Here is a 22,909-nt window from a genome sequence, read left to right on the forward strand (position 1 = left end):
GTATGATCTTGACCCTGATCAGTCCACAAATGGGACTAACCCTGGAGCCATCCTGTGATCTGCATAGTTCCATTTCATTCTCAGAGGTGCTTAAAACCATTCAATACATTGGGAGTTTTGTAATTTCTGAATTGCAGCCCAGATAAGCTAACAATAAAGAATACCGTCTCTTTAAATTACTGTAATATTTCTTAAACTATTAACTTCTAGTCTTACCACACATACTGAGCAATTTATTAATATTTTATTCAGTTGAATTTTAGAAAAAGATCTTCTGTCTGATTTATTTAAGTATCTAGATAATCAGCCAGTTCTTGTATCCAAAGATTTACTTTCTAACAGAAAAGAACTGCCACGTAAACTGTTATCCAAAATAGAAAATAGCATTTTTTAAAGATCTCTCTCTTCTCTCACTGCTCCCCCTCACCACCCACCACCTTGTCCATCACTTCCATAAGTTTGAGGCGATTCCTTGAATGCAGATGAAACTGAGTTTTCCACAACACTATGGGGAATTCACTCAGTCCATTCGATGAAGAAAGTCAGCTTTGTTCCTGGCTTCCAAGGGAACGCCTGCTAATATTTTTGACAGCTGTGGATTCTGGTGATGGTATTTTTGTAGTGGATGAACTTTGCTCCCTGGAATGTGATATAGTGACAGAAGTAAACAGTCTCACATCGGAGGAACTACGAGCCCAGTCATGGCTAGAAAAGACAGAGGGAAAAATATAAACAAATACGTGCATATATTTTATACATCCATTCTAGATAAATATAGAACACTGAGATAACAAGGCCAAGTCAGAGAAAACCAATTTTCATAAACTTAAACAATATTTCAAAAGAAAACTTTTGTTTGTGCTTTTTGTTCTTACCTCCTGTCCTGATGGCCCTGGGTCTCACTGGAGTACTTCGCCAAATGGGCCATCCGTGAGGCAAGTCAGCAAGCGTTGGCAAGATATTTATAAGGGGCTAGTCCACTGGTGTCCTCATCTAGTGTTTTGATAACTTGTTCTTTTCAATATATTTATTAGATCTGGGCTGAACTTCACATTTCCAAATGTAGTCTGCTCATACAGTGCACAGAGCTGTCAAAATTTGGTATTTGGTCTATGTGGGTATTAGTGCAGTGCAACATTAAATGGTACTTTGATCACATGAAACTGCTATTTTCTTTTTGTTTTAAATTAATGCATCAAATTGAACTTGTTCTTCCATTCATTCTTGATTGCTCAGTTGTCTTAGTCAGTTGCAAGGAAGAGGTGTTCAAGTGGCCCATTCATCCTTTTCTACCTAACTCAAGCCTTCACCTTCCACAAGCAGCAAGAGAAAGCCAACAGGTCCAATAAGCCTTTCTGTTAGGTCAATCCTGTGCCTTGTTTTACTTTGCTCAATCTTTTCCTTTTTCAGAAATATGTCTTTTCTCTTGAATCTCCTCACACATCAGTGGCTTTCTATTGAACATTATTACCAGTAAAGTAAAATATTTTTGCTGACTTCCCTGAATGGTTTTTACTTGTGGAATTCAGAATTAGAATTAGAATCCCTACACTCTGACAACAGGCTCTTTGACTCAACAAATCCACACCAATCCTCCAAGGAGTAACCCACCCAGACCCATTTCCCTACCCTATATTTACTCTTGACTAATGCATCTAACTTACACATCCCTGGACACGATGGGCAATTTAGCATGGCCTGCACATCTTTGAACTATGGGAGGAAACCCCTGCAGACATGGGGAAAATATCCAAAATCTACACAGACAGTTGCCCAAGGCTGGAATCAAACCTGGGTCCCTGGTGCTGTGAGGCAGCAGTGCTAACCACTGTGCCACCCTAACTTGAGTTATTTGCTGCAACTTGGATGCTCAATTTTGTAAATATAACAAATTATGATGAGAATTTAAAGTCTTCGGTTTCTGAGAAAATACAAGCCCAGTATCCTCAATACTTTCTCAGGAATTAGATTTCACATATATTTGAACATGGAGCACCGTTATGCTACTTTTTAAAATCTCTCCGAAATTATTTTGTTACTGGAGCCTAGGAAACTTATTTGCTGGCTGAGGTGCATCCTACTCTGATAAATTCAGATTAACAATGCCATGCTAGCACTGATATGCAATGAGATACTAGGCGTGTTTTCTTTGTCTCTCATTTTGACTGGTATCCTGTTTATATTAAAACGATAAAACTCATATCTGCTTGTGAGGTTTTGCCAATCCTGTATCAAAATATAAACCGGGCCAAGTCTGTAAAGGAAAATCTGGTTGATGTGACAGAATTTGAACTGAACAGCATATGAGAGATTTGAATGAATCAAAGATGCTGATCATTAATAAGGTTATTTATTTGCAAGCCTTAACATTGAGACAGATCAACAATTTTTGTTCTCTGCAATGTGTTTATCTCATTTTAGTTTTGACATTGTAAAATTCGTATCGACTTTGTTTTCTCACGACCCCTCAGGTATTCAATGCTTCAATGTACTTCAATACAACAGGCCCTCTGAGCCAGAGCAAGTTGAATTTTATTTCTTTTGTTGAAGTTTGTGGTCTGTTTCAGGATAAGAACACACAAAGGGCATTCATCCTTTTGTTGGAATTTGATCCATATCTTTAATCTCCCAACATGCCATGTAAACAACCTGAGTTGTTATCTTTGTTCTAATGTGACTTGTCTGATTTTCTCATTATTCCACGCTTGATAGTTTCTATCATGGGGATCACCATTGAAATACTGTCATTCAGAAGGAACAAGAGAAAGAAGGCTTAAGCTCAAGCATATTTATTTTAACTTTAAAAGCCTGAAAAATATTTTTCAAATTGAACTCAATTGCATTAAATGAATTTTAAATGAAGAAATATTTCTATCTTTTCAGTTGGTTTGGAGGGAATGTGGAATCATCAATGGTCCAATTAAGGTAGAATGAGGGAGGAAGAATTATGGTTCGATCAGTGCTGGGGAAGGGAAAACGGTGGGAGCTTATGAACAATCTCACACTTATTTTGATTCTGTGAAGAGATAAATCAAGAATAAGAATGCCTTGCAATTTGATCAGTGAGGATTCAGAACTGATGAACATGTTACTCGTCTGGCAATCCAGAATCCTGTCAAATTATTTGAGGCACCAGCTCAAAAGTCACCATAGCAGCTGAGAAACTTAAATTCAGTCAATTAAATAATATCTGGAATGAAAGTTAGGGTCATTAATGGGACTACAAACTTACTGGATTGTCACAATAAAATCCACCTGATGCAGTGATTTAGGGAAGAAAATTTGCTCATCTTACGCAGCTTCACATGTTATGTGACTCCAGATTCACAGCAATGTGGTTACCATCTGAAATGCCCTATCAAGTGAATCTGTTTTATTTAACAATGTGGCTAACCTCATCTCTTCAAGGACAATTAAGAATGGGCTGTAATTACTGGTCTTGCGACACCGACATCCCGAGAATGATAAACCCAAATAATGCAGAGGAGGAACATGACGTAAGATGAAGGATAAAACAAGAAAATGAAGAAAACTGACAATAATTATATCTAAACAAAAAGGCAGAGAGCAAGAAAGGTTGAAATAATGAGAGAAAAATCCTCATCAGACACCAAGGTTTTCTTTCCCTTTTGTCAAAGAGTACAGCAATGCACTAAAGAAAGCATGCAAGAAAGAGATAAACTCAAACAATTTATTTTGTCAGTTCAAACAGTTCAAAGTTAATCACTTCCAGCATCATGAAGGAAGATGGTAAATTAGTCTGGCCAAACCTTTCTGGCATATATGTTATTCTGACATGAAGCATTTAATTATTTTCTGCACCTCTGGTTGCATAAATATTGACACTTTACTCATTGCTTTAATCTCATGGTAGATTAAATATTCAGGTTCACTGTGGAAGCCAAATCGTCTTTTTTTTTAAATGAGACTTTGCTTCCCACATGGTCAATTGAACCAAATATGATGCTGAGGCACACATACTTGACAAATCTCAGGCTCAGTTACCAATTTGTGTGTTCTTTGAACTGAACAAGTTGAACCCTCTTCTCTAGACTCACGAGGGGAAAAATTAGTCAATGTTTTAGTTCCTTTTTGCTATCCTGTGACTTCTGCTGGAAATCATCTGTGTTATTGGACAGCTGATAAGAAAATTGGATTTAATTGTGAACCCTGCTATTTTTGAATGATTTGTGAACGCTCGCTACATTTGGCTTGCCCTTGATGAACATAACAAGTACTGGATGGACTCTGCAGCCTTTGTCCTCATTTTTATTGTATCCAATTTACCGATCACAATTGTGGTCACTGACCTATGCTTGGATCCTAAAATTCTCTTTTTTTTAAAATCCCTCCAAAGTTTCACCACTCCTTAGTTCTTTAATCTCCTTCAGCTTGACAAGCCTTCAAGGTATCTGTGTTCTTTCAATTCTGCCCTCTGGTATATCTCCCAATTTTAATTGCTCCACCATTGGCAGCCACACATTCAATTGATTCTAAGTTCTAGAATTCCCTCCCTGAACCTTTGAACCTCTCCACTTCATTCAATCTTAAAGGCATTCCTTAAAAAATCTTGTTTGGACAAAGCTTCTGTTCATTTGACCTGGTATCTTTTTAAATGGATTTGTGTCAAACTTTATTTAATAATCAATTCTGTGAAAGGCTTTTACATGTTCACAATGTGATGTAACTGTTCATTTGTGACTGCTACTTTACACAAATCCATGCTTTCTGGAGAGATGGGATGAAAAATATGGAGAAGTGGAGGCAAGAAGAGGTGAATAACTTAAGATTTCTCATTGGCAGTAAATATGTGCCAAAAGTAAATTGATATATTTTTATATTTTACTTTCCCCTCAAAACAAAATCAAAATTTTTGGTTCTTGAAAGATTGCATTAAAATGCTAACATTCAAGTGAACAGTAAATAGTTAAATGCATCCCATGTAATGAAGCTGTCCAGGGAGAGTGGACCATAAATGTGACTCCTAGGAAAATCCTCTTTGCTGAAAGCATGCCGGGGCAAATAATATGATCCTGGTTTGCATGTCACAAACAGCTCAAAGTAGCTGCTCACTAAGATCTTTGGGGATACATCAAGGAACCATCACTTTCCCTCTCCCTTGCTCTGCTTTTAGCTAAATCATAATTTATCCAGGGATATTTATTTGCCATTTGTGTCTGTTAAGATAAACCCATCAGATTTATTTCCCCAGCTTCGGTGACACAAAATCCAGACAAGACGTCTGAAAAGATCCTGCTGTGAAGAAGCAACCAACACAACGATGAAATGTTGACTTTGCTCTTCTCAGCCAATCGGCAGTGAGTCATTTGTCATACCCTCCGCAGCCATTTCAGGTGCCAGTTTAGCACAGACTGAAGATTAAATTGTCATAATCTTGTTCAGAGTTGCACCATGTTCACTTAAATTCATTTACAGCATCATAGGAATTGAGGTTTACATGTCTATGAATAATATGACAGTCATGAGGTCACAACAGATCTCAGCTGTTTCCAGTCACCATCATTTTTATTTTGCTTCTTGCAGTTCTCTTAATGTTGTAAGATTCTGGCTGTAAAACCATCTTAATGACGGATGTTGTCATGAAACCATTACAATCCTCCCCACTCAGTCCATGATCCATCCTGAAGTTCCTGATAAGTATTGTGAACATAGTTGAAGATTGCTTTCAAAGGTGTGTGTGGCAACCTCTCATACTCCTTCATCTTCACCTCCCCACTTTCTCCTGTAAACCACATCTGGCAACAATGCAATGACAGTGAGCTATGAATTAAGGGATAGTGACATATAACATTGTTGGGATGGTGGTGTCCTTTCTCGAAAAGAGAAAGTATTATGATTGCCCAGTCTCCTGCAAAGGTTCTTGGCCATCCAAAACTCTTGCACAGTGTTCCTGCCATGCCCGGGATATGCTTGATGCAGTCTGAGGTTTTCTAACAGAAAGCTTGTTACTTCATTGTTTCTGAACAGATTCTCTTCTCTAAATTTTGAGCCTCTTCTGCTCCTGGGAATAGAGGCAAGTAGGCGCTAAAAATACCACACTGGCTGACGTGCCAGTTCCATCCATTTTCAGGTCACTTTTGTGCAGGTGACTTATAGGGTGGCAGACCCTGCAACCTGCATCTGGTGGGTTACCAGCCTCATAAAATCCTCTTCCAGAAAATTGCAAGATGCCAGTTGCAATTTTCCATTTGGCCTGTAGGTTCAGGAAAGCAGCAGAGCCAGCTCAGATTTCTGGAGTGGCCACCGTGTTCAAGTGCGGAGGGAGCAGAACTCCAAATAAGCCAAGAACGGTTATCTTGGAGAGAGTTCACTCAAAGGTGATAGTACACTGGCCAAACAAAATCACTATTTCAATTTAAGTTAAAGATGTGTTGGACAGTAGATGCTTCTACCTTGAAGTGTCCTCTCTCTTCCTTAACCTCTCTTCCAGTCTGCTGCTCTTTTCAAACTCAAACATCTCTTTTTGACTGATAACGTTCAAAAGCCCACCTGTTATAACTTGTGATATTCATGGCATTTGGGTGTACAATATTGAGTTAAGCTGGCACTGCCTACCGAGGAGGATTGAGGAAACTACAGAGCAAGTTTCTACAGGCTCCTGGCTTGCTGAGAAAACTGTTTCCGCAGTGGCCAGTAAAAGTGGATTAAATCATTCCATGCCATTTAACCTTTGAAAATGATCCTGGGATCCTAAATTTTTGAAAAATGACAGATGCTGCACTGAGGCTCTTGTGAGTTTTAGTAGGTGTATGGGGAAAGCTGTTCCTTTTTATCAGGTATGTAATTCATTTATTTAAGAAAGGAGGGAGACAGGAAGCAAGGTACAATAGGCCACTCAGCTGAACAAATGTTAGGTTGAAAAAAGCTTAACAGTGGGGGAAATGTTAGAATCTCTTCTTAAAGATAGTATTTCACTACACTTAGAAAAGTTCAGGTTAATCTGACAGATTCAACTTGGTTTTGTGAAAGGCGAATCTTGTTCAATCGTTTTTGAATTGTTTGAAGTAACCTGTGCTGTGGATAAAAGGGAACAAGGGGATGGACTAAACTTAGATTTCCAGAAGGAATTTGAGAAGGTGCCAAATCATAGGTTATTGTGGAACATAAAAGCTCATGTTGGCATGGATAGAAGATTAGCAAGCTAAGAGGAAACAGAGAATAGAGATACATGGGTCATTTTCCATTGGTAAGATGTATTATGGAATGGTGTGCCACAGGGATCAGTCCTCGGGCCTCAACCTTTTTTCAGTTTATATAAATGATCTGGTTGAGGAAAACAAAGGTATGATTGTTCAGTTCACTGAAGAAGGGTTATACCCGAAACGTTGACTTCTCTCCCTCCTGGCCTGTTGTGTTCTTCCAGTCTCATGCCTGTCTGCTTTGGATTCTAGCATCTGCAGGGTTTTTTTGTCTTGACACAAAGATAGATAGCAATGTAAATCATGAAGAATATAAATGATGCTATAAAAGGATATAGATGATTGGGCAAAAATTTGTGAAATGGGTGTAACGATGCTGCCCCTTTAACAAGGTTATGTTGTCCTTGTTTTTTTTTCAAGAGGTGTCATAAAAGCAGAGGTACTGATTATCTGGATTGGTTACTTTGAACAATGGCAGGGAAGTGGCCAGTTCTCCCAGTTCAGCTTTTTTTCCAGTTAGGTTTGTTTTTTGCTGGTGCCCAAGAGAAGCAGCTGCAGTGAAAAGAGGTTCCATGTTTCAGCAGAGGTTTTGCCTGAACTTTCTCTCTGAGATCTCTCCTACCTGTAAAAACCTGTGTTTGAATTTATTTTTTGCCATATTGTGTCAGTTGGGTTATCAAATAAGTTAAGTTATTCTAAATTCTGTTTTCGTTTGTTCATGTTTCATCCATATGTTTAAATAAATCCTGTTTTGATTAAAGCTAAGTGGTTTGACCAGCTGCAACACTCCTGGAATATCCACTTTACATCTGCCAAAATGAAAATGAAAAGTTAAGTTCTTAAAACGTTGGCGGGGGGGGGGGGTGCTCTGGCTTGGTGCATAACAGGAATTATATGGGAAAATCTGAAAATATCTATTTTGATGGGTACAATATAAAAGGAAGCGTTTTATTAAACTGTTGAGAAATTGCAAAGTCCTGAGGGCAAAGGAATCTGGAAATTCAAGTGCATAAATCTTGAAAAGTTAAGAGTGAAGATAAGGCAAGTCATTAGGAAGGCTAGGAGAATGATTTTATCTATTGCAAGAAGATTCAAATTTGTCACAGAAAATGGGTGATTGATTTTTTTTTTCCCTCTTAACTCGAAACTGTGAAATACTGTTTGATACTCTCCTTTCCTTACTGAAATAGGCCAAAGGGTGTTCTTCAAATCTTGGCTTTTGGAATCCAATTTTTGAATGAAACTCACATCTAAATCCTTGAACGTCAAAACTGGAATTTATGATCAAAACTTTCAAAATGTGAGGGAATCACATGCTATTCCATTCACACAAACACAACCACTCAGTAGGTGAAAGACGACAGGGCTGAGGTTGATAGATCATGAATTTAAACTTCCTTGAGGTCAGTGTCCAATAATTTCTCAGTGAGTTGGAGCCAGTAGCTTTTCTTATTTCAGGCAAAGTGTCGGCTTCCTTCCAGCCTCCGCATTAGAGATAGAGTTGAAGGGTCTGATACAGACTGCCACCAAAGCCTGAAGTTCGACATTCCCTTTGGAGGTCAAACTGCAACTGCCTTAGAATCTCAGAATTGTATATTTAAATATTTTACCAAGTTCCGATTTCATTCTTTTGGCATAGAAATGGGCATTTTAGATGCATTAGAGGGTCCATTTCATAGTTTAATTGAAAGGTTGTTAAGCTGATAAGGCAACTTCACTTCCCCAACAGTGTCTATTATGAGGTGACACAGTAACGATAAAATCACCAGTGTCCACTTCAGCATAATAAGTCTTAATATTTTTCTTTGTCCAAACGTGACTGGAAGCAGACAACTCATCTCGAAGTCCTTTGTGTCAGTTTTAGCTGGAATGTCAGTACAGTGCTTGAGGTTCAAAGGCTTCTGGAAATATGATCACATGATCAGCATCTGCTATTTTATGTCTCACAAGGTTATCAATTTTAAAAGAGATGTAATTTAAACAAAAAAACAGAAAAGAGAATACAGTTTTCAATGTGATTTCTCTTCATGCCCTCATGTCACGACAAATGCAAAGTTAGGTTTTGATTTTTCAGGGCATTGATGAGACCATGGAGCAGGAGAGTCGATGTTTCGGACATGAGCCCTTCTTCAGGAATGAGGAAAGTGTGTCCAGCAGGCTAAGATAAAAGGTAGGGAGGAGGGACTTGGGGGAGGGGCGTTGGAAATGCGATAGTTGGAAGGAGGTTAAGGTGAGGGTGATAGGCCAGAGTGGGGGCGGGGGCGGAGAAGTCAGGAAGAAGATTGCAGGTTAGGAAGGCGGTGCTGAGTTCGAGGGATTTGATTGAGACAAGGTGAGGGGAGGGGAAATGAGGCAACTGGAGAAATCTGAGTTCATCCCTTCTGGTTGGAGGGTTCATTGATGAGACCACATCTGGACGACTGTATGCACTATTTGTCTCCTTATTTAAGAAATGATAGAATTACATTGGAAGCTGTTCAGAGGAGGTTTCTTGGATTAAGACCTGGGATAGGCAGGTTCACTTATATAGAAATGCTGGACAAGCTAGGCTTATATCTGCTAGCATTGAGAAATGCAAGAGGTGACTTACGAAAGACACAGGAGATCCTTATGGGTCTTGGTGGGAGTTTGTGGGAAAATCTTGAACGAAGGGCCGCATCTTACAGTTTTTTGGCTCATGTAGTTGGGTTGAGTTTGTGGAAGTGATTTTCACAATGAGGTTGAGCTAGGTTTCCCATCATAGTTTCACAAACACACAACATTATTTTGTGTTTCAACCCTCATGGCAAGTACCGCATCTGATTTCCATCCCATTTTACTATATGCCATTTCTGGAACAGCTCACCACGCAACAGAGATCTAGGAATTGACTGGAATCCTTTGGACCAGTGCCATATTTAAAAAGGCCATTATACATCCAGACAAGTATGTCACTCCGGAACTGCCCTGCATTTTTCTTAACTTTTGTTCCAGACATGCCAGAAAGGGAGAAATTGGTGTCCTGCTTTGCACTCATGGTCATGAAGCTCCTGCTGGATATAGTGAAGCACAGGTAGGGCTTCCTCTTCCCTCAGAAACAGCAGTGCAATATTAGACCATGCCTCCCTGGTCCAAGATTGCCACCCAGTTTGAAGCAGCCTCAGCTGTCTGAAGGAATGCCTAGTTCTTTATGAAGGTTAAAGTCCTCTTCCAGTCCACCACTGTCTCCAGTACCTCATACTCACTCTTATCTCATCTCCCAGCAACGTTCATGCTCTTCCCATCTCACCAGTACTTGCAACATCTTCCTCACTCATTCTACACAGCCCAACCTCAACAACTTACTTTGGTTTCCTGTTAACTAGTTTGAATGATGAGTTTGGCAAGATCACAATATATGGTGAGTTGCATTTAACACGGCTTTTAAGAAGAATTCTGACTGTCAATTGGGAACTTGCCACTTCTGAGTCAGAATCTTGTCACACCACTTCAGGAAATATGTACAAGATGCTGCAGGATCATCAATGAGATGGGCTTCACCAAACATGTGGCTCGATTCTACAACTTATCTTGCCATATCCCATGTTGCTCAGGACCTGATTGCATTCCTCCAAGAAATCCCTCATCAAAAATAAGAGGTTTGCCCATTTAAGACAGTGACAAGGATTTTTTTTTCTCAAGGATTTTGAGCGTTTGAAGCCTTCTTCCTCAACAATGGTGGAAACATAATCTTTGAATATTTTTAAAACAAAGAGAGGGATGGAGTGGCCTATTCCTGCTCCTAAGTCTGTATGTTCATATGAGTGTTCAAAATTGTCTCAGCGTTTGCAGGAAATGGGTAGGAGTGTTTGGTCTTTGGTTGCCCTTTCCCTAGTATCCCATCTTGCAGTGTGTACAGTACAGTAAATAGATGAAAATCATCCTTCTTTATACCCTCTTGACACACTGTTATAGACAGATATTCTCAGAGCTTGTCAGAAAAGTGTAGCAGTCAGCTGGGAGAACTGGTATCAAAGGTTGTACAAAGTACAAGAAAGCAATTGTACTAAAATGTTTGCACACAATTCAGTTGAAACATTTCCTGATTTTGATCCTGCTTTGTTGTTCCTTTTTAGAAGAAATTTTTCAAACTAAATTATTTGTAATTTGTCAAGTGAGTTAAGCACAAATTCTGCATTCTTCTGTACTGTACTTAGTTTGTTCTCCTTTTTCACTTGCACCCCCTAATGACTGTCATCTTGACAGGAAATCTCAAAGCATCACCTCAAATTTCAGCACCAGCTACAGAAAACATTATTTCTTAATACTTTTTCCCTATAAATATGATAGCACCTCAATTTGGACAAATAGCAGACTGATGCGAAGTATGAAACAAAGTACTAAGATTTAAAACAAAAGTATTTTATTCCATTTTACTTTTGTTAGTTCTTAATTGGCCATTTGATCTTTTTAGTCTGTGGTTCTCAGAATGATTTGTATATCAGGGTTTCATTGTAAAACACTTGAAAACTCACAGGTCTCATTTGACCTACCTGAAAACTCAATGAAGTCAAAAAAGCAAAAAGTGGGATATAAATCATTATTTTAGTGCATGAGGAATATTTAAGGAAGCACTCACGATTGTACAGAGACTTTCTCACACTCAACATCTCAACACCTCAACACATTAATTAACCAATAAGTTACTTGAAAGTACAATGACTGTTGTTTTGCAACAATCAGTTTGTTCACAACAAGATTCAACAAATGGCAGTAAGATTCATGACCAGTTAAAATGATTTTGGTGGTGCTGATTGATGAAGAAGAACAGAGGAAACTGGAGCACAGGTACACCATATTGCACCTTGAGACTGTTCCACCATTCAGTCAGATCACATACAATCAACTCCCTATCCACAAATTTTTTGAATCTGTTTTTTTCCAAATATCAAGGATGCCTCATCAGGACACAGGAGCATGACCTGTTCTTGTTTGATTTGAGTTTTTAACATCTATCTGAAAAAGAAAAATTGATTTTTAAAATTTTTTTTGCAGTAGAGAGCGGCGGTAGCTGGGCGGAAGTGAAGTTGGAGCACAAAGCTGGTCGGAAAGGTAAGTGATTGTTATTTAAGAACTTACCTCGACGCCAACGGTCTTTTTGCAGCAGAGAGGGGTGGAAGTGAAGTCAGAGCACAAAGCCGGTCGGGAAGGCAAGTGATTGTTATTTGATGTGGGAGGTCAACGACTCTGGTGTGTCTGGCTGATATAAGTGTGGAAAGTGTGTGTACATTCAGCTACACAGAGCATATAGCAGCACTGATGAAAGAACTCGACCTTAGGCTCATCCGAGAGAACGAGATCTTTCTGGACAAGACCTTCAGCGAGATTATTACACCGACCATACCAGTAGAGAGCAGACGATGAGGAAGGCAGAGAGGAGACAGGTGCAGGAGACCCCGGGTGAAGTACCTGTCAGGAACAAGTTGAATCTTTTGGAAACAGTAGAGACAGATGACACTGCCAGGTCTGTCAATCAAAAGTTGGCGTGGAGACAGAGCGGAAGAGTCAGACATCGCTCAGAGCTGTGGTAATAGGGGACTCCATAGTGAGAGGAACTGACCGGGGTTTCTGTGGCAGCAGACGGGACTTAAGGATGGTGTGTTGCCTTCCTGGTGCCAGGGTTAAAGACATCACAGACAGAGTGCAGGAAATCCTCAATGACGAAGGTGAAGAGCCAGAGGTGGTGGTACATGTCGGCACAAATGATGTCGGGAAGAAGAGGAGGAATATACTACAGCGGGACTTCGGAGAACTAGGAAGAAGGCTGAAAAGCAGGACGTCCAGGGTGATTATCCCTGGTTTGCTTCCAGTTCCTCGGGCCGGTGAGGCCAGAAACAGAGAGATAATGGACTTGAACGTGTGGCTGGGGAACTGGTGCAGGAAGCAAGGATTTAAATTCTTGGATCACTGGGGTATGTTTTGTGGTAAGCATAAATTATACAAGAGAGACGGTTTGCACCTTAATAGGTTAGGGACCAGCATTCTGGCAGGCAGGTTTGCTACTGCAATACAGCTACGTTTAAACTAAGTCGGGGGGGGGGGGGGGTAACAAACTGGATGTTGAAGAAGGAAATTGAAGGGAAAGTTAGAACAAGGGAAGTCAAGAAAGACAACTGTATCAATGAGGCAGAAAATTCAAAAAGGGATCATGCTGTAAGGTTGAGTGAATTAGGAATTGATGGAAAGGGTGAGGGCAGTAACAAATTAAAAATAATATACATGAATGCACGAAGCATTAGAAATAAGATGGATGAGCTTGAGGCTCTTTTGGAAATTGGCAGATACGATATTGTGGGGATAACTGAGACGTGGCTTCAAGTGGACAGGGCCTGGGAAATGAATATTCAAGGCTACACGAGCTATCGTAAGGACAGACTGACGGGCAGAGAGGGTGGGGTAGTCATGTTGGTAAGGGATGATATTCAGTCCCTTGCGCGGGGGGACCTAGAATCAGTGGTAGAGTCAGTATGGATAGAGCTGAGAAATTCTAAGGGTAAAAAGACCCTCTTGGGAGTTATCTACAGGCCCCCAAACAGTAGTCTGGATGTCGAATCTAAGTTGAATCAGGAGCTGAAATTGGCCTGTCGCAAAGATGTTACTACAGTTGTTATGGGGGATTTCAACATGCAGGTAGACTGCGAGAATCAGGATGGTAGTGGACCTCAAGAAAGAGACTTTGTGGAGTGCCTCCGAGATGGATTCTTAGAACAGCTGGTGCTGGAGCCTACCAGGGAGAAGGCAATTCTGGACCTGGCATTGTGCAACAAACCAGAATTGATCAGGGACCTCGAAGTGAAGGAGCCATTGGGAAGTCGTGACCATAATACAAAAGCTTCAATCTGCAAATTGAGAGGGAGAGGGTACAATCGGAAATGACAATATTTCTGTTGAATAAAGGGAACTGTGAAGCTATGAGGGAGGAGCTAGCTAAAGTTCAGTGGTGCAATACCTTAGCAGGGTTGACAGTGGAGGAACAACGGCGGATATTTCTGTGTATAATGCAGAAGATACAGGATCAGCTCATTCCAAAAAGGAAGAAAGATCCTAGGAGAAGGCACGGGTGGCTGTGGCTGACGAGGGAAGTTAAGAAACATATAAAGTTAAAAGAGAAAAAGTGCAACATTGCAAAGATAAGTGGGAAAACGTAGGACTGGGAAGCTTTTAAAGAACAACAGAGGATTACGAAGAAGAAAATACGCAGAGAAAAAATGAGGTACGAAGGTAAACTGGCCAAAAATATAAAGGAGGATAGTAAAAGCTTTTTTAGGTATGTGAAAGGCAAAAAATGGTTAAGATTAAAATTGGGCCCTTGAAGACAGAAACAGGGGAATATATTACGGGGAACAAAGAAATGACAGAAGAATTGAATTGGTACTTCAGATCTGTGTTCACTGGGGAAGCCACAAGCAATCGCCCTGAGATAACAGTGGCTGAAGGACCTGAACTTAAGGAAATTTATATTTGCCAGGAATTGGTATTGGAGAAACTGTTAGGTCTGAAGGTTGATAAGTCCCCGGGGCCTGATGAACTACATTTTAAGGTACTGAAGGAGGTGGCTCGAGAAATCGTGGATGCTTTGGTGATTATTTTCCAGAGTTCGATAGATTCGGGATCAGTTCCTGCGGATTGGAGGGTGGCTAATGTTGTACCACGTTTTAAGAAAGGCGGGAGAGAGAAAGCAGGAAATTATAGACCAGTTAGTCTGACCTCAGTGGTGGGAAAGATGCTGGAGTCTATTATAAAGGATGAAATTATGACACGTCTGGATAGTAGTATCAGGATAGGTCAGAGTCAGCATGAATTTATGAAGGGGAAATCATGCTTGATTAACCTTCTGGAATTTTTTGAGTATGTAACTCTGAAGATGGACGAGGGAGATCCAGTAGATGTAGTGTACCTGGACTTTCAGAAAGCTTTTGATAAAGTCCTACGCAGGAGGATAGTGAGCAAAATTAGGGTGCATGATATTGGGGGCAAAGTACTAACTTGGATTGAAAGTTGGTTGGCTGATAGGAAACAAAGAGTAGTGATAAGTGGCTCCATTTCGGAATGGCAGGCAGTGACCAGTGGGGTACCACAGGGATCAGTGCTGGGACCGCAGCTTTTTACAATATATGTTAATGATATAGAAGATGGTATTAGTAATAACATTAGCAAATTTGCTGATGATACCAAGCTGGGTGGCAGGGTGAAATGTGAGGAGGATGTTAGGAGATTACAGGGTGATCTGGACAGGTTAGATGAATGGTCAGATGCATGACAGATGCAGTTTAATGTGGATAAATGTATGGTTATCCACTTTGGTGGCAAGAACAGGAAGGCAGATTACTACCTAAATGGAATCAATTTAGGTAAAGGGGAAGTACAAAGAGATCTGGGTGTTCTTGTACACCAGTCAATGAAGGTAAGCATGCAGGTACAGCAGGTCCTGAAGAAAGCTAAGAGCATGCTGGACTTCATAACAAGAGGGATTGAGTATAGAAGCAAAGAGGTTCTTCTGCAAGGCCCTGGTGAGACCACACCTAGAGTACTGTGTGCAGTTCTGGTGTCCAAATTTGAGGAAAGACATTCTGACTATTGAGGGAGTGCAGCGTAGGTTCACGAGGTCAATTCCTGGAATGGCGGGATTACCTTACGCTGAAAGACTGGAATGACTGGGCTTGTATACCCTTGAGTTGAGAAGTCTGAGAGGGGATCTGATTGAGACATGTAAGATTATTAAAGGATTGGACACTCTGGAGGCAGGAAACGTTTCTGCTGATGGGTGAGTGCGGAACCAGAGGACACAGCTTAAAAATATGGGGTGGACCATTTAGGACAGAGGTGAGGAGAACCTTCTTCACCCAGAGAATGGTGGCTGTGTGGAATGCTCTTCCTCAAAGGGCAGTGGAGGCCCAGTCTCTGGATTCATTTAAGAATGAGTTGGATAGAGCTCTCAAGGATAGTGGAATCAAGGGTCATGGAGATAAGGCAGGAACAGGATACTGATTAAGGATGATCAGCTTTGATCGTATTGAATGGTGGTGCAGGCTCGAAGGGCAGAATGGCCTACTCCTGCACCTATTGTCTATTGCAGGCTCTGTATTGACGTCAGCAAAATGGATCTCATAGAATCTGAGTTCCCTGAATGGGGCAGTGAATCTCATCCAATCAGGGACCTCTGGCTGACAGACAGAATCAGGAGTGTCAGAGAGTCTCCTCACTCTGAGAGCTGCCTCTGAGGCAGCTGGGCCAGTGTCAAGGACTTGCCATGTGTAAATAAAGGGTGACTTGCTGATGAGACACTAGCCTCTGCAGAGTTATCTCATGTTCCCTTGGCAGAAATTCCAGTCCAGACTATTTGTCCAAATTCAAAAGCAAGAATGAAACATGCTGATCCAGATTTTTGCAGATGGTGCAATGGTGTCCTTAGAATTGATGTGCAGGCTCTGGATCCAGATGTTTCACCCCAATTTCTGGTAAATCACATGTTTGGTGGAAGATGGGTGATGAGGAAAGTGTATGAAATACACAGGCACAAATTTTGAATTACCTGGATATATAACTGCACGCTTGCAAGTGGACCTAACTTCTCCAGGAACAGCCTCAATCTGCAATATGTTTTTCATGACTTCATTGTGGAGACTGAAATGCTCTCGAAAAGCAGACAAAATACGTGATGCTGTTAAGATGGCAAGTTATTTAAATCCTCTGTCTGTTAAAAAGCAAAAGACTGCCTTCCTGAGTCTGAAAGTGAAAAAGTGATCTGTTCTACAGTTTTCACACCCTCATGTAATGATTGTAATGAGGCCAGCCAGCTGAAGCTCCTAGAATCTGAGTTAATGACATTTATCTGAGACATACAAATCATTATCTTACATTATGCATCACTGTGGTCCCTGCACTGATCCTTCTGGTACTCCACTGGTTTCAGATTACCATTCTGTACTCTGATCTTGTTATGCATTTTTGAATGATCTGCTATTACATCCTTTGTAATGGGTGCTATATGCTGTCAAGACTCCTTCGTGTATATTTTAATAAGTTCACCTCTTATTCTTCTCAGCTGATGGAGTGAGGTGAGAAAGAACATGTGGAGGCTTAAGTAGTCTGTCATGTAATAGCAGATTTACACATTTCACCACTGTATTTGCTATGCGATTCTAGTGATGCAAAGAAATTCCTTTTAGCTTCTCCTCATATTGGCACTATTTAAAATTAATAGTGTAATCACTGACTATCTAACCAAATAATTTCTTTCTCAATTAAAGAAACTCTTAGAATTTTACTAAAAATTATCCTATGACCACATGTACCTCCCCATAACAATAGTTTATTAGCTTAAATATCATTCTGCAGAATCTGTGATGTACACGTATCATGGTTTGCATGTCTTTTCTAATGTGTTGGCCCGAAACCACAGTTAATCTCAGCACCCACTATTTATCATAACTTCAATGTTTTTACATTCAAAGTGCACTTGTCTCTTGCCTGATGCTGATTTGACAACAGGGATCTGGAGTCAAGTCCCACTGTACAGTTCAAACCATTACTTTCTAATTCAGAAGAAAACGTGCATACAGACTCAAGCCTGGTGGAAGATAACGAGCGCCACTGGACCACTTATTTTTCCCAAGCAGCAAGTTATACTCTGTAAACTCAAGCTCTGAGCTTTTAGAATTTATTTAATGACAGGAGAATTGAGACCACTCCTGTCTATTAAAAGGCACCCACTTTCCAGTTGAAATTATTGAACCGAGATCAGTGGTAGAGAGGTCAGTTGATGATTTCTTCCCTTTTCTCTCTCCCAATTGTTAAAGCCCCTCCTCAGCTCATGCCAACATTGTAGTCCTGTGTCAGCAGAGAGATTTTGGGGTTGGGAAGTTCCAACTCAGCTCACAAAATCAGTTGAAATTGCAGCCTATAGTAAATTCAAAGAAACTAGACTGGATATTTTGCCTCAGGCGATATCTTGAACAACTGACATCCTCATGAGTGTGGGTAGCACTTCCATCTCAGTGTATAATTTTGAATTGATGTTTTGTCAGATATGAAAGAGGAGCCATTTTGAATGTAAGTATTCTTTCAGAAAATTTATTCTCTCTGAATCTTTCTTGATCCTCGAATCATTATGTTTTCTCAACTTGCTGTCCATTCAAAAGCAAATCTTCTTATGATTGAGTAACCAAGGTATTGGTGGGGAGGTAGTTAAATGGATTTTTGATGATAATCGTTGTTACTTGGCAGCTCATTTTATACTTGAGTTTTTTTTCAGAAGTGGAATGGAAAAGAAAAGTGGCTGGGATATTAAAGTGATTGACTATTTGTGGCTCCCATTTTTCTACCTATCATCGAAGACCAATTTGACACGCCTCCCTCCCTGATCTCCATGTGATGCATGCCATCTTTAAACGTAGAAACTTAATCCAGGCAAAAAGCTGTCTCCTCACCTCGGAATCCATTTCCATTCCCATTAGAGCAGGCCGGGGAGGGGGAGTCTTGGGGTCGGATCACCGGTGCAAAGGCGCTCTTCTGTTTCACTGCGGGGAAGACAGAAGATGAGAAGGGAAGTATGGCAGATGTGCTGGAGGACAGAGGGACAGCAGAGGCCACAGTCGGACTGGAAGGCATAACTGTAAGAAATAAAAAAAGGGGAAGAAAAGAACAGCTCTGTCTTAGACATAAAGGACCCATCTCCTGTGGAACTGGAGTATTTGATTTGTGTAGTGAGCGAGTTTATAATTTAAAGGAGCATCATGTCAGCATGACAGCATTTGGCAAACATTTCATCCATTTGAAAACGCAGCAACCACTGCACAGTATGTGCTCAGAACGTTCAGAGTTTCTTTGTTTTTAACCTAGACTTCCCTCCACAGATGCCGTGTGACCCACCAAGCATTGTCAGCTATTTCTGTTGTTAGTCTAGTTTTCCAGCAGCAGCAGTATTTTGGCTTCTGACCTCCCTTTTATTCCCCGTCTTCCTTGAAGGCTCTGACTCTTGTTCACTTGAGCTGTCTGGATGATTGTACCCCAATCCTTATGTATAAGCTTGCATTGTAAATGTTGACAAACTATAGAACATTGAGGACAACACAGCTGACTCTGATCTTGTATTCCGTTCATACATTCTCTAAAATGATCCACTAGACAGGAGTTATGGTGACTTTTTACCTCTTTGTGAATTTATTTCTTGGAAACTGTTTGACATTCTAGCTGTTGTATACAGTTTTAAAATCTTCTTGTACTTCATCCATTACAGCAGTTATATGGTAGTTTTTAATTACTCTGCTCACTGATGTCTTACTTTCAGAACTGATAAGGTTATTAGCTTCTACAGCCTGACCCACATAGCTAATCAACTTCAAATTTGGGTTGGGGTAACTGAGTGACCTTTCTGGTCAACAGGAACCCACTGAAGGGACAAATGTAGATCACTTGGAGCAGAGCAAGCATACGTGCATCAATTATTTTACAATGATAAATGCAAGTGATATCGTAAAATTTCAAAAACAAAGCCTCATATTTGTCAACATTTTCAAACTTGGAAACATCCAACTCCTCTTTCTCTGCTCCAGGATAATTATCTTTTTTCCTGCATCCACTGATTCCCATATCCTTTGTATTACAAAGGACACCTGCTTCAACTTCCATACTGCCAGTCTACACACCTGACTCAGCCCACCTCCTTCCAAAAACCTCATCTGGACATTTTTATCCTCCAAAGTCAACAAACATAATGCATTCATCCCTGGTCTCCAATATTCCAAATTCAATGAACTTCAGCTGATTTCAAATTCTGCTACCCATAACAAATCCCATTTAGAAATCAACCCCTGACCTTACGGAATTATGTTGAATTCTGAGCTGGCAATACTTCGATGTTAAAGTTGTCATCCTTGTGTTCAAGTCCTACCTTGCCTCTCCCTAATTCTGTGACCACCTTTGATCCTCAACATTCATCGTACGGTGTCTGAACATTCCTGATTTCCTTTGCCTCACTAGTGGCAGCTATGTATGCCAGAGCAGGTCTCCTCTTTGAGATGCTCCTAACAATCTCCTTCTTTGACCAAGTTGGTAGTCACCTGTCCTCACACAAACTTGCTTGACTTAATGTCAATGTTTTAATCTCACTGTGTTCTGGTGTGACACCTTGCGAAGTTCTACTGCATTGAAGGATTAATATAAATGCATCTTCTCTGATATTTCTGATGCTAGGTATCCAAGTTGGAGATCCAAAGAACAAGTGGTGAAGTGGAGTCATCAGGGAATTTCCCACACTTTTTCTGCCAAGAATTCTCAGTGCCTACTTTCTAATTGGTAGGTGATAGAATGGGAGACTGCATATTAATGAGGTGAGATGAAGGAATATGAGGCTTATTAATGAATGGTAACCCATCCTAATAGGCATCTTACCATTCAATCGCAAAATTCTCATCTCAGCTTTCAATTCTTGATTACAAAATGGGAGTTAATCAAGAAGGTGGATGTCTCACCCAATTTTCCCAAATTTCTTCCCAAATGGCCCATGTCATTTGGGGCAAAGTAAATTAAACTGTGAGTTCTTATTCAGCAGACAGACTGAGGGAAATTTCATTCTGATGATGTTGATCATTTTAGCCTATTTCTTACAAATACTCAGTGACTTTGATACAAGGCACCATGGTGATTGTGACGAGCTGACTCTGAGGGCGCTTAATCGGTGTCAAGGACTCTCCACATGTAAATAAAGGGTGATTTGGTGATGGGATACCAGCTTTTGTGGAGTTATTCAGTGGTGATAAGAGAAAAGCATGGTTCTAAAGAAATTTGCTCAAAACTATCTTTGAGTGTAAGCATTGCCATTATTGGGAAGCTTGACTTGTTCGATCCTACTGTTGAAGACTGGGCCCAGTATATAGAAAGAATGTGTTATTTTTTCTGGGCAAATGATATTGAGGCAGATGAAAAGCAATGAATAATTCTCCTGATAGCTTGTGCACCCACAGCTTTCTCAGTTATTAGGAGCCGACCTTTCCCTGAGGCACCAGATATAAAAACCTTTCAAGAATTGATGGTTTTAGTTAAGGGATATTACAAACCCAAGCCTCCTCTAATTCTAAGATATCAGTTTTATTCGGCAATTTGAGAACTAATGTAATCTATATCTGGATTTTTGATTCAGTTAAGATGATTGGCAGAGGCATGTGACTTTGGTTTAATCTTTTGAGACACAGTTTGGTATGTGGAGTTAATGATGCAATCATGCAAAAACACTTACTAGCTTAAGCCCAGCCAGACTTCAAACAGGCACTACAACTGTTTTATGATTGAAAAAGGTGGCAAGTGGAGCATATGAATTGCAGGGTATTCCGATGCAAGTGGACACCCTCGTCAGTTCAGCAATTACATTGCATCACTCAGGACATATCTTGAACAAAGGGTCTCTGGGTCAGCCCACAGTAAAACCCTAAAACAAAGCCTAGCCTTGGCCAAATGGTTAACATTTTCTTCAGGATCCGGGCCAGCAATCTGAGTTTCCTGACTGGAGTTGTTAATCTGGTCCAATCCAGGAGCCCGGGATGACAGATATAAACAAGAGTTTGAGTGGTTCTGTTCAGTCTACATGCTGTTCCAGGGAAGCTGGATCAGTATCAAGGACTCTTCAAGTATAAATAGAGGGTGACTTGATGATGGGATACTGGCCTCTCTGGAGTTATTTCAGGCACTACAGTGTTGCAGTAACAATTATTTTCAAGAGTCAGGAGCATTTGCATAGACCCTATTCCTGGAATATTAATCTTAAATGCCTCACCTAAAAAAGCCAAAAACAAAAACCTTACATCCACCAAAAATCAAAGGTTAAACTGTTGTCAAAAGTTTTTAATCATCTATTTTTCTGTCTCTCTCCTTTTAAAAATTTTAACCTGAAGGATTAAAAATTCACCATAATTCGAGGAAACATCACTGACTCACTTAAATAGAAATTATAAATGCATTAAACAACTTAAATCAAATTTTAGATGTTGTTTGCGGAGATCGTTGAGCTCAGTGTAAGTGCCTATCATGATGAATACCTTACCAAGTTCACAATCTAAACTTGCAAAAAAAGGGACTGGAGTGCAGCTTGCTCCTGTGGAGCTACATTCCTGCCTGTCCAGGCCTTCAACAGAAAGGTGAAAATTTAGGAAGATTGTGAACTTGCTGAATACTGCAACAATTGTGGCAGTACAATTCCCCCAGTCAGTGTCCAATGGAGCCATATTAGACCAAAGCATTTGGTGGAGAGTTGATAGTTCAGAGATCCGACCAAATGTCCACTTTGTGTGCATACTAAAAAAAAATTTTACTGTTTGCAAAGTAAAACTGGTGCTATTCTATGAAGATTTCATCTATATTGCATCCTACCATTTCTTTGAAATAACATCATATTGACTTCTTGAACTTTCCAAAGACCAGGTGACTGTGAAACACAGTACCTCTCCCTTCTTTCCTCTGCTTTATCTTTCTTTTATCTGCCAGAATTTTAAGCCTCAAGCTTAATGTCACTATTTCTTGACTTCTGATCTGGTCTTCTATTTTCCCAATACCAGTACTATCCTGGATTGTAGGGTGGCCCTTCATCAAAGTTTCTCAATTGAAAGTAGTGCTGAAAAATCTGCCGAACAAATATAAACTTACACCAAGGCTGTTGAGGAATAGCTAATCATTTACTTTGTTTGTCTTCTTAGCTGGATCTAACTTCATACGATGATGTTAAACAGGCAAGAACAAAT

The 22,909-nt window shown here is 40.2% G+C and overlaps 1 protein-coding gene across 5 annotated transcripts in view; it reads right to left on the reverse strand.

Annotated features, from left to right (window-relative positions):
- Window positions 1-276: 276 nt before the first annotated feature.
- LOC132837019 (transcription factor COE2) overlaps window positions 277-22,909 on the reverse strand; it is a 268,330-nt gene continuing 245,697 nt past the window's right edge. For 3 of the 5 annotated variants that reach the window (XM_060856660.1, XM_060856659.1, XM_060856658.1), the window contains 2 exons: window positions 18,608-18,790; window positions 277-705 (listed from right to left, as the gene is read on the reverse strand). In XM_060856660.1, the coding sequence (XP_060712643.1) occupies window positions 674-705; window positions 18,608-18,790 (215 nt within the window). In that variant the 3' untranslated portion in view covers window positions 277-673. The remainder of the gene's footprint in view (window positions 706-18,607; window positions 18,791-22,909) is intronic. The other 2 variants (XM_060856661.1, XM_060856662.1) reach the window with 2 other exon arrangements.

The sequence above is a fragment of the Hemiscyllium ocellatum genome, chromosome 48, assembly GCF_020745735.1.
Source record: "Hemiscyllium ocellatum isolate sHemOce1 chromosome 48, sHemOce1.pat.X.cur, whole genome shotgun sequence".
Taxonomy (NCBI): Eukaryota; Metazoa; Chordata; class Chondrichthyes; order Orectolobiformes; family Hemiscylliidae; genus Hemiscyllium; species Hemiscyllium ocellatum.